This window comes from Sander vitreus, chromosome 6 (genome assembly GCF_031162955.1).
Source record: "Sander vitreus isolate 19-12246 chromosome 6, sanVit1, whole genome shotgun sequence".
NCBI lineage: Eukaryota > Metazoa > Chordata > Actinopteri > Perciformes > Percidae > Sander > Sander vitreus.
In genome coordinates this window covers 12,444,400-12,456,827 of record NC_135860.1, presented here as the reverse complement: position 1 = coordinate 12,456,827, position 12,428 = coordinate 12,444,400, and the positions used below count along the sequence as shown (strand labels likewise).

Sequence of the window (12,428 nt, the reverse complement as noted above, 5' to 3'; positions counted from 1 at the left end):
TTCTGTGGAAACAATGGAGATGGACTGAAAGGAAAAGGGTGTAGTTGAGAGAGGAAATGTCTCATTGTGCTGCTTTGCTATGTGCCAAAATCAGCCTTTAGTCCTGTAGCTATACAGAAACACACACAGCTTACTTCGCAGTGAGAGGGTTAGGGCAGGAAGGAAATGAGGAGAGACAGACATAGAGAAAAAGAGACCGAGTGACTGAGAAACCGAGAGACTGAGAGACTGAGAGACAGAGAGACAGAGGGGAAAACAGCAGATTAGGGTCACTGGGGTTTTCCATTGTGTAGGATCAGAAAAAAACATGAGAAGTAGGTAAGAGTGAGGAGGGGAAACACATCTGTAGGCACAGACAGTTCAGACAGCAGAAAGAGAGTGGAGATAGTCAGAAAAGGAGAAAGGGAAAAGAGATTGCACCTAAGTGACGCTCTTTGAGCTGATATTAATTAAATTACTGTCATTTCAATGGTTAGGAGCAGGTTTAGAGGAAGTGTATACAGGAAGACAGTCGTTGCAGTCTTAAGCTTAGATCCTATACACACCGGTGGAGGACTGTAATCGAATGGGCAACAAATGGCTAATATGAACTGCACAAAGAGTAGTAAAGATGGGACATGCTGTGATCGCTGTGCTGCAGGTCAGTCACATTTCTTTTCTCTTTGGATGACACACTTATTTATGCAAACCACGACACAGTGTTTACTGCATGTTCTGTGTAAATATTCAGCTTTTCAGCATTCTTCACATACTGTATTTGCATTACAGCCTAACATCCAAATCTTCTGTATATCTCTGTTTTCCCAACTTTTATCAGGAGAGTACATGAAAACTGAGTGTGACAGCACAAAGACGACCGAGTGTGCCAAATGTGATTGTGGGTTCTACACAGCCACAAAAAATAACTTGCCTAAATGTCAAGTCTGCAAGGAGTGCAGTTCTAGTAAGTCACACACACACATGCACATAGTACTGTATGCACGCACACACATATTTTTTCTGTAGTGCAAACACAAACATACAGTAGTTCCTTCCTTTTTCTCACCCCTGCTGAGTATAGATATTCATTTTGCAATTGTCTCTTCATGTGAACAGCATCAGAAATCCGCTTCTTTTACATCTTCCTCTTTTCAATTTTTCTTTACATAACTCACGCTGTGTCTCTTTCACTCTTAACAAGATTATTTTAACTTTTGGGTGGAGAACCCATAGTTTTGAAAGATATCAAGTTTGTCAGGCTGAAAAAAAAGAGTCTTTGATTTAAATATTTCACTTGTGTTAACATCACATAGTTGCAATAAAGAGATGGAACAAGTCTACACATGAAAATATGATAGTGTCAATGCTGAGTAAGATGATTTTAACAACCTTGACAATAATACACTTCTAATTTAACAAAGTTACTGGTTGCAGCCTTGTGTATTGTCTTTGCACTAACTCTGGTGCAAAACAGCAGCAGCTGTAAAAACCTGTCAAATGAAAAAACTGACTTTTTAAACTAGAATGTAGTGAAATCTTAAGCCTATTGAATTTGTACTCAGGTTCAGTGAACCTAACTGTTAGTTTTGTATAATTTTGACAGCTAATGGGAAGAATTTAAACAAATTATTCAAGTTTAGTTCTGTTAACTTATATGTCTAAGACAGCGGGGGAACTTTTCCAGTTGAACCAGCTTAAAATGTTTTACAGTGTGGAAATAAAAGGGGAAAACAGTTTGTTAAAAGGTCAACTTTGTCACTCTCAAGTCAGGTCCAGTCAATTGTATTTATGTAGCCAACATTACAAGTCTGTATCAGAGGACAATCTTTCCCATAGATGGCTTACTGAACCAAAAAGCTGGACCAAAGCTTCTGTTTAAAGCAACTGTTGACAATGTTTTTTGTTGGAGAGTCAATCAAACGACTACAAAGAGACATAAAATTACTACTGCGACACAAATGACTAAAGAGACAAAACAGCTACAGAAGACAGCAAACAACTACAGAGAAACATCAACAAGGTGGCATGTCTCTGTCAGCCTGGATGTCTTGCTTCTATATAGGAGGGGTGGGAAGCATTTTACACGTCTGTGCTTTTTACAGTCTATGGCCAAAGGGGCTGTTGTCTCATAATCTGCCCGTGCTATTTTCCAGTGGTGGAAAGTAAATAAATACTCAAGTACTGTACTTAATTACAATTTTAGGTACTTGTACTTTACTTGAGCATTTCCATTTAATGCTACTTTATACTTCTACTCCACTACAATTTGGAAGCCAATATTGTATTTTTTACTCTACTACATTGATTTGACAACATGAGTTACTTTGCAGATTCAGATTATTAATACAAAATACAAATCAACTAATGCATCAGTATATATTATTGTGGATTAAGATACCCAGCAGTATATAAATTAGCTGAAATTAGCCCCAGCTTTACCATCTGCAACATTAGGGATGCTTGCACATTAATGCATCACTAACTTAGACAATACATTATTAACTTAGACAAAACTGGTTCATCTGCCAAAGCCTTAAATAGACTTCAGTACATCCAGAACTCTGCTGCCCGTCTCCTCACCCACACCTGCTCCCGTGACCACATCACCACCGTCCTCCAGAGTCTCCACTGGCTCCCTGTTCCCCAACGCATCCAATTTAAAATCCTCCTCATTACACACAAAGCCCTCCATAACCAGGCTCTTTCCTACCTCACAGACCTCCTCCACCGCCACAATCCCCCTCGTAACCTCCGCTCCTCTGACGCCAACCTCCTCTCCCACCCACTCAGGACCAAGCACCGTACCTGGGGTGACAGAGCTTTCACCATCGTAGCCCCCTCCCTCTGGAACTCTCTTCCCATACACATCCGTGACTGTACTGACCTGAACACTTTCAAATCACTTCTCAAAACCCATCTCTTTAGAATAGCCTTCACCCTATAATAACCACACACTTTTCATCTACTGTTAGCTGCTGGCTTTATTGTTTATACTTGTTTAATATGCTTGTTTTTGTGTTGCGTTGTTTTATTGCTTCACCTGCTTTTATTGTACTTACCATGGTTTTACTGTAAAGTGTCTTGGAGTATTTTGAAAGCGCTATATAAGTAAAAGTTATTACTATTATTATTAATTATAATCTAGCAATATACATTATTATGAAAAGGAGATGTAATTTTGAATGCAGGACTTGTAAAAGAGTATGTTTACACTGTGGTATTGCTACCTTTACTTAAGTAAAAGATCTAAGTACTTTGTTCATCACTGCTCTTCCCTTAACATGGAAGAGACCTCACTCTTCCACTATATCTCTCTTTTAACTCTTTTTCAGTAAACAAGCAGAGGAAAGTAAAGGACTGTACAGCTCAGGAGAACACAGTGTGTGAGTGTGTGGCTGGTTTCTACTGTAGCAATGATCTATGTGACCACTGCAAGCCAGTGAAACACTGCTCTCTGGGTGAAGGGGTCAAGGTTCAAGGTAGGCTTCCATTGTAAAATGATAAATAAATCATTATGTCCTACAATAAGCATCTTACCAAAATACAGTACAAACTGGCAACTGAAAAGACATCTAATTCTTTCTTGCAGCCACTCGCACGAATGATACAATCTGTGTTCCGTGTGAAGGCGAGACCTACAGCAACGTTACAGATTTCCTCTCGCCCTGTCAAACACACACCAGGTCAGACTGCGTCTCCACTATTACTGTTATTATTACATGTAAAGCCGAAGGAGGATGTCAATGTATGTAATTTGATAGAATGTGACGTGCATCATTTATTATTCATCCTCAGAGACACAGCAGAAATTACTGTGTAGTATCAGTTGACAGCATCCGTCTCCAAACCCAAAGCATTTACATGATCCCATCTTCTGTGACTATATTTTATTCACACTGTAGAAACTGTTTTTGGCGCTTGTCTGAAACTTTCAGGTTCTACTGGGACAAAAAAAACAACATATTCCAATATTTTCCCATTTTCATTTAGCTGTAAATACACTATACAGTATGTTGATATACATTTCTTTGTATGTTGTTTTCAGATGTGAGGACTTTGGAAGACTGTTGAAAACTCCAGGAACCCGAACAACTGATGCCATCTGTGGCGACTTTAAATCTCGTAGGTCCTCATTTTTATCTTTAGGCTGTTGTGACAAATGTGTATCACTCTTTAGATCTTAACATCTCTTAGTTTAAATTAACTTGTGAAATGTAGCAGATTATCTTATTCTGCCTGACTCAGTGAGTTACTGTTGCACTTTAGTTCCTATGTGTCATATGACCAAGTCATTCAGAGAGGAAGTAGAAGTAGTACAGACGGCAAAATCATTTCAAAGGAAGAGAGTGACGTAATGCACTTGTTGCAGTTAGTATGTCTCTAACAGGAGATGGGAGCGATTCTGTCATTGTGACTGGCTATAAAAGGGTAATTCCCCCTTTAGAGAATACACATTTAATATTCAATATTCAATCTTTTTTAACAAAAATTTATCATATAACAATGTGAAAACAATAAGTGACCATGTGAAAGGGGTCAACTGAGCTTTATAGTGTCAGCTCTTTGTTCCCGGCCGCAATTTTACTGTATTAGTTCATTCTCAACTGCCTTAATGGTGGCGTTTCTGGCCACAACAGGCAGCTTTTTTTTCAACGAAAAAGCTCTAAAAACCAACCAACCAACAGCTAGCAGCTAGCTAGCAGACTTAGTGGAGCATTTGGTAGCAAGATATTTCCCACAGGAGTTAGTAAAACAGAGAGAGAGAAAAAACTATCAAAAACAGAGCTAAAAGACAGTGAATATTGGACCTAAATCCATCAGGTGTCCAGAAACACAGCAGCTAATGAATGATAATGTTGCTCCATAACTGCTGAATGTAATAAGCACCTGTTTGCTAAAAAGTTCGCTATATCAACTCTTTCTGCTCCCCCCAAGTGGGCAAAATAATCTGTTATTGTAGGTTTAAGGAAAAGAGTCAGGTCAGAGTGAAGGCTGTGAGTGACAAAACATTAAATATTGATAAGTGTGTGGGAGTGTTCTTTTGGTACACTAGGGTTTTAAATTTACTCAAGCAGCAGGCAGGTATTCAGAAGATGTAATGTAGGAGTGGAGGGATGTGAGAACATGTGTGGAGGTTAAAGCCAAGAGAGAATGCAGTGCTCTGAAGAACAGGACAAGTTAAGGGGACTGTTTCAAGATGTTGTGTTGTCACTAGCTTGGCTAAAATGAACGGATGTTGTGGCCCTGCTAGGCTTTCTTCAATGGACTTTACAGATAGAACACGTGTGCTGTGAGAATTATTATGTATCTATAAAATACATTCATGATTTGCACACAAGCACCATTTGTCTAAGCAAATATAAATAAATAAATAAATAAATAAATAAATCTGGCCAGTGCAAGTCACAAAGGTCAAAGTACCCAATCAGGTGACAGAGTTTTGTTTGAGTCCACTGAGGAATGAACAGAGATGGACATTTAGAAAAACATTCTACATTGCAACTTCTTCCCTACTTGTGTGTTTTTTTAACTCTATGCTGAAATTATCAGAGTTTTAATTTTTTTGTGAGATCAGTGACTGAAACAGGTTACTCAGTTCAATCCAGTCAAATAAGTATATTGTACAGATCTTACTTCTGCTACTACTGTACAGATTAGGTGGAAAATGTACCTGTGACACTTTGTTTTCCCTGGAAACAAAACGTTTTCATCATACAAAAGGGAAATATCTGTTTCAAACACAGGTGCTGAGGAGACGACTAACATTTCATTTTAGTCCCACCTATTTAGTATCCATAAAATGCCAGAAAATGGTGAAAATGTTGATCAGTGTTTCCAAAGCCCAAGATGACATCCTCAACTGTCTTGTTTTGTTCACAACTTAAAGATATTCAGTTTACTGTCACAGAGGAGTCAAGGAACTAGAAAATATTAGCATTTAAAGAAGCTGGAATCAGACTTTTTACTCTTTTTTTTTTTTTTATAAATGCTGAAACATACATGAATAAACGCTATGTAACAAAATAATCTCACCTTACAAATACATTATAGTATATTATAAACCACTTAAGAGTTTACATACTGCTAAGAAATGTTAAATAAAGTGTTAGTAATAATGGTATGCCTTGGCATCAATCTTGTTTGACCATAATTTACAAAATACTGAAATGAAATAGAAATGTAATAAATATTCCTTCATAATAGTTTTCATAGTTTTTGTTGAGATTTCAGAAAGCCGTTTTAGTCCATTTTGATAGTCTCAGTAATTTTATTCATTACCTCACAATATTATTAATGAGGAATCAAGAGTATTCAGTAATTACTCACTCCCACTTAAGTTCCCAGGTGTTACTTGTGCATTTAGGAGGAAACCTTACAAATGTATTTAGGTCCCTCTAACATCCCCTCTCTTTGCTTTAGTAGATTGTCCCTGGATATTACCCGCAGGCCTGTGGTCAGGACTGGTGTTGACTGCACTCTTCCTTTTTGGTCTCGTCTGCTGGAGGGCAAAACGCAAGTCATACAAAGCAGGTGTGTACAATGCGTCACATGTGTAGGTGTGTTTCATCATTGATTTTCACACACTTTTGTCCTCATTATTAAAAGAAAAAAAGTCTTCCCAAAGAGGTGACGAAGCGGTGTGCAGGCATGCCCCCACTGGCAGTAACTACGCATGTTGTTAGCCACAACAGAGATACAATTTGCTTTGAAGTGTACAGTTTAAGATCACTGCTAATCTCTTTCACACATACCATCCCACGGTTTCCTTTACAGACCATTTATTTAAAAAAAAATCAAATAAGGTCAAATGAAATTTACATAAAAATGGGTAAATTAATTATAAATATATATTATATTAATTAGAAGTGTGGTCTGGAATTCATTTATGTGAAAAGAAATGTAACAAAAGCAGAATTTATTTGAGTTACTAGTAACCCAGGAAGGTTAAATAGGAAGCTTGTTACATGATGCTAAACAAGCTTGGCGGCGAGCATGACAAACTGAATGGGGAAACCACATCCTGTACATATTCAGCCTGACACAGTTATTTGGTATAATGTGACGCACATTCACAGGCAACTCATACTGAGAAATAGGTCCTACGCATGGGGCACAATCTCATAGATAATTGTTTTGGCTGATGGTATGTTGTATTTCATTGATATTTACTGTATTTCCAGTGAAGCAAGGTGCAAATACTGGAATTTACAGACAATACAATTAATCGAGAGAAGGTAGGGCCTGACAACTAGTTCGGAAGTCCAGTATTACACTTACAAAATGGGATGTGAAAACTTGAAACCTCCTTCACATATACTGAGAATGGACTTTTCAGTGGGATTAGGAGAAATCATGGGCCAGTAGTTGAACTGTTAAAATAAAACACATTTTCTTTGAAGGTACAAAGGTATGAAGAACTTTTCCGAGAGACAAAGTTGTTCAGATACTTATCAGGATCAAACTTCACCTTACCTCACCTCTCACTTTTGGTGCTAGAGCAGAGTTTGATTATAGTGCCCCCTAAGGACCAATCAGTATATTTTTATATTGAATATAAGTTACCAGTACTATGGCCAAAGATATTCCTTGTGAGCATGATACTGAATAATCGTATTTTGACCCTATTTGTGACATCTTCTGTGTTTGACAGCAGGCTCCAATGTTCCTGTTACTCTGGTTGAAATGGTTCCAGGAACACCGATCACTTCGCTGGAGCTGCCTTTACCGTTCACAGAGCTGAACGGTCACTGCCAAGAGAGCTGCACCGTTGAGTGCTGCAAGTTGCCGCTTTTTAACCCAGGTGAGAAATCCCTAAGCACTGCTATATGCAGACACACCAGTTTTATATTACGCTATTCAATAAAAATGATTTTGTGTTGGCATTTGTCATTTCTTCATAAGATATTTTGACAGTAGAGAGATGGCAGCAAATAAGAGAGATGACATGCAACAACGTTTCTCAGCCAGACTCAAACCAGGGACAACGTGGTTCATTGTGGTCGATGCCACGGGTAAACCCCAAAATGGGCAACAAATACTTTGGACAGATGCAAAACCAGAAAATACCATTGACATAACGCACAATTTCACATTTCCCACACAGTTTAACACTGGTCCACTGAATCCAACTGAGCACATACCTGTTCTCAATTTGCTGTTAATGTTGACATTAACGTTACTGTTCAATCCCCAGCTGCCAGTTTGGCTAGCTAGCTATGTTTGCCCAATTTTACTATTTGGTAATCCTCCCAGAAAGATGCTTGAGATCACATTCTGAATAAAACACTGAATAAAACACCCTGGAAGGCAGGAAGCCAAAAAAACAACTTCTCTGTCAAGCTAGCGTTAGCCGTTAACGTTAGTTTACGGTGTGCCAGTTTAGCTGGTGATCATGTTAACTGGTGAAACAGTAAAGTAGGTTCATCTTTGCCTCACATATCAAAACCTAACTGATGTACAACAAACTGGCATGACCCCACTTAACACTTTATTCCGTTTTGGGGGTAAAAATGAAACACGTCAGTCATGCACAAACGTGATCATTTATCATTGTTATTGTGGGCCATCTCATACGAAGAATGTGTAGGCCTATCTCATTATGGTATATGATTACAAAATGTTGATGTACTGAGAGAGTTTGATAACATTCAGTTGTTGCTGTTTCAGATTTCTAATATGAAAAAAACACAACTATAAGCTAGTATGTTAACCTTTTTGTCCATGACATCCAAGGTTCGAATCCCAGCTAGATCTCTAGTGCATTGTTTCGTTTTAGTTTTTTCCGTTCATACAGTAGCCTATGTGTCGTATTTGTGTGGATAATGCTTAAACATGTGGACATGTATTACACATAAACTGGTGATGTTTTCAGCGATATCCATTATTTTGTCTCACTTGCAAACACTTCGTGAAAATGTGAACCTCTGGCACTCGAGGGGTGGAGGCAGAGCAGAACGCTCTTAAAAAGTAGGCAGGGCCTTGTTGAATATTCACAGATTTTATGCAAATATCACCAGTTAACATGATCACCAGCTAAACTGGCACACCGGATTAGCGTTCTTATTTTTTACCAGCGGTTTGGTTCATAATAATATCCCGCGGCTGGTGGGTACGAGGTGTGAATCTCAAGTTTGTCTGCAATAGGCAGACCTTTAATGTGGCTGTAGTAGATAATCCACATTGTTCATGTTAAACGCAGTTAATTAACAAAAAAGAAATACTAACTACCCCACTGGCAGTAACTACGCATGTTGTTAGCCACAACAGAGATACAATTTGCTTTGAAGTGTACAGTTTAAGGTCACTGCTAATCTCTTTCACACATACCATCCCACGGTTTCCTTTACAGACCATTTATTTAAAAAAAATCAAATAAGGTCAAATGAAATTTACATAAAAATGGGTAAATTAATTATAAATATATATTATATTAATTAGAAGTGTGGTCTGGAATTAAACGCAGTTAATTAACAAAAAAGAAATACTAATGGCTGACAACTAGCTACCTGCAAATGACAACAGAACAGGCAATCAGCTTTGGGCATGCGCATTGTTGTTTTCCCACACTTCGGGCACAGGACGCGACATTGTGGGCGTGCAGCCCAGAATAATGATAACAACAAAAAATATAAGATTTTATGTTGTGCATTAATCCACAATTAAATTAATTTCTAAACAACTAAGTACCACTTAGAAACCCTGAATAGAAGAATGGAAAAAGATTACGAATGTGGGCTATATGTATGAAAATACACCGTGGCCCTCACAGTCACCAGATCTCAACACCTCTAAGCCATCACCGAATTGTCAAATGGGGGAATACAGTCAGGTCCATAAATATTGGGACATCGACACAATTCTAATCTTTTTGGCTCTATACACCACCACAATGGAGTTGAAATGAAACGAACAAGATGTGCTTTAACTGCAGACTTTCAGCTTTAATTTGAGGGTATTTACATCCAAATCAGGTGAACGGTGTAGGAATTACAACAGTTTGTATATGTGCCTCCCACTTTCTAAGGGACCAAAAGTAATGGGACAATTGGCTGCTCAGCTGTTCCATGGCCAGGTGTGTGTTATTCCGTCATTATCCCATTTACAAGGAGCAGATAAAAGGTCCAGAGTTCATTTCAAGTGTGCTATTTGCATTTGGAATCTGTTGCTGTCAATTCTCAATATGAGATCCAAAGAGCTGTCACTATCAGTGAAGCAAGCCATCATTAGGCTGAAAAATCTAAACAAACCCATCAGAGAGATAGCAAAAAACATTAGGTGTGGCCAAATCAACTGTTTGGAACATTCTTAAAAAGAAAGAACGCACCGGTGAGCTCAGCAACACCAAAAGACCCGGAAGACCACGGAAAACAACTGTGGTGGATGACCGAAGAATACTTTCCTGGTGAAGAAAAACACCCTTCACAACAGTTGGCCAGATCAAGAACACTCTCCAGGAGGTAGGTGTATGTGTGTCAAAGTCAACAATCAAGAGAAGACTTCACCAGAGTGAATACAGAGGGTTCACTACAAGATGTAAACCATTGGTGAGCCTCAAAAACAGGAAGGCCAGATTAGAGTTTGCCAAACAACATCTAAAAAAAGCCTTCACATTTCTGGAACAACATCCTATGGACTGATGAGACAAAGATCAACTTGTACCAGAGTGATGGGAAGAGAAGAGTATGGAGAAGGAAAGGAACTGCTCATGATCCAAAGCATACCACCTCATCAGTGAAGTATGGTGGTGGTAGTGTCATGCGCGTGGGCATGTATGGCTGCCAATGGAACTGGTTCTCTTGTATTTATTGATGATGTGACTGCTGACAAAAGCAGCAGGATGAATTCTGAAGTGTTTCGGGCAATATTATCTGCTCATATTCAGCCAAATGCTTCAGAACTCATTGGACGGCGCTTCACAGTGCAGATGGACAATGACCCGAAGCATACTGTGAAAGCAACCAAAGAGTTTTTTAAGGGAAAGAAGTGGAATGTTATGCAATGGCCAAGTCAATCACCTGACCTGAATCCGATTGAGCATGCATTTCACTTGCTGAAGACAAAACTGAAGGGAAAATGCCCCAAGAACAAGCAGGAACTGAAGACAGTTGCAGTAGAGGCCTGGCAGAGCATCACCAGGGATGAAACCCAGCGTCTGGTGATGTCTATGCGTTCCAGACTTCAGGCTGGAATTGAATGCAAAGGATTAGAAGTATAAAATATACTAATAGAAGTATTAAAAAGTGAAAGTTTGATTTATGATTGTTAATCTGTCCCATTACTTTTGGTCCCTTAAAAAGTGGGAGGCACATATACAAACTGTTGTAATTCCTACACCGTTCACCTGATTTGGATGTAAATACCCTCAAATTAAAGCTGAAAGTCTGCAGTTAAAGCACATCTTGTTCGTTTCATTTCAACTCCATTGTGGTGGTGTATAGAGCCAAAAAGATTAGAATTGTGTCGATGTCCCAATATTTATGGACCTGACTGTATCTTTTGGTAGACTGGTGTTCATCCCACCAGTAGTGTCAAAGACACTTTATGTTGGTGTTTTCCTTTAAACTTTCAAGCATCGTATATTAGAGTGAAAAATGTATTCCCTTTTCCAACTCTTAATTGTCTATATTCATTTCCAATGCTCATAAATGCTTTCAGCCCCATTAAGATGGCCATAAATTACATAAAGTGCAAAGCATGTTTGATGTAACATTACTTTGAAGAATGGTCACACTAAACATTGATTTTATTATCCTCCTCAGATGATAATGCGGTCAGTTGCATCACACAAGACAGCGTGGACATCATCCTTCCTATAACTCCACTGAAGCCTTCGGTTTCATTCGCTGAATCCAGCCACACGAATGGAAGTGCCGGATACTGCACCGGCAACTTCCTCAGGAGCTACTCAGAGCCACAGGAGGACGAGTGGTGTGGGACATAATCAAATAGATGTTGGTGTAACAGTATACTGATGGAGTCCCCGTCCAATTTGGGGATGCTGCAACTAGTTTTCAAACCTCAAACTGAACCTATTTATACCAAAGAAACTAAAGAGTAAGGTTTCACTTTTCCAGAAGAGTTGAAGGTGGCTGATGGTTTGCTGCCCCCTGCAGGACATTAACGAGAAGTTCACCTCAAGTGATGTGATATTTCTGTATTGCATTTACAATAAAGCAAACAGCTAAAAGGTATTTTTCCAAAACACTGATGGAGGTTTGTACGTCAGTCCTTTTAATGTGAATGAGTTTTAGATAGGAGCTTCACAAGTAAATGCACTGCTGTCTGTTTTTTTTAGCTACAGCTCAGTGTTGTCTATTAGTCTATTTTTATAATACTTTTCTTTTTCTGACAAATCCTATGAAAAGGCCAAACCAACAATGAATATATCCTTCCAACAAGTATGTATGTGTAGTCAAAGCAGCTTATTATTCTTTATGGAGCTCCAGTGT

At 38.7% G+C, this 12,428-nt stretch overlaps 1 protein-coding gene across 4 annotated transcripts; it reads left to right on the top strand.

The window, feature by feature from the left end:
- The first annotated feature begins 34 nt into the window (after positions 1-34).
- On the top strand, positions 35-12,187 carry LOC144519475 (tumor necrosis factor receptor superfamily member 5). Of its 4 annotated transcripts, XM_078252627.1 has the most exons (9): positions 35-640; positions 818-943; positions 3,312-3,458; positions 3,569-3,662; positions 4,025-4,101; positions 6,400-6,510; positions 7,631-7,780; positions 7,882-7,991; positions 11,739-11,896. In XM_078252627.1, the coding sequence occupies exons 1-9, from the start codon at positions 577-579 to the stop codon at positions 11,793-11,795; spliced, it is 936 nt and encodes a 311-aa protein (XP_078108753.1). In that variant the 5' UTR covers positions 35-576; the 3' UTR covers positions 11,796-11,896. The 4 variants fall into 4 exon arrangements, with proteins under 4 accessions (XP_078108753.1, XP_078108752.1, XP_078108751.1 ...); XM_078252626.1 differs by lacking the exon at positions 7,882-7,991 and having other exon boundaries at positions 45-640; positions 7,634-7,780; positions 11,739-12,187; XM_078252625.1 differs by lacking the exon at positions 7,882-7,991 and having other exon boundaries at positions 58-640; positions 6,403-6,510; positions 11,739-12,187.
- The last annotated feature ends 241 nt before the right edge of the window (positions 12,188-12,428 follow it).

Coding starts and splice junctions, on each gene's coding strand:
- LOC144519475 (XM_078252624.1), top strand. CDS start 577: ATGGCTAATATGAACTGCACAAAGAGTAGTAAAGATGGGACATGCTGT. Junction 641..817: donor CTGTGATCGCTGTGCTGCAG/GTCAGTCACATT, acceptor AACTTTTATCAG/GAGAGTACATGAAAACTGAG. Junction 3,663..4,024: donor CCCTGTCAAACACACACCAG/GTCAGACTGCGT, acceptor TGTTGTTTTCAG/ATGTGAGGACTTTGGAAGAC.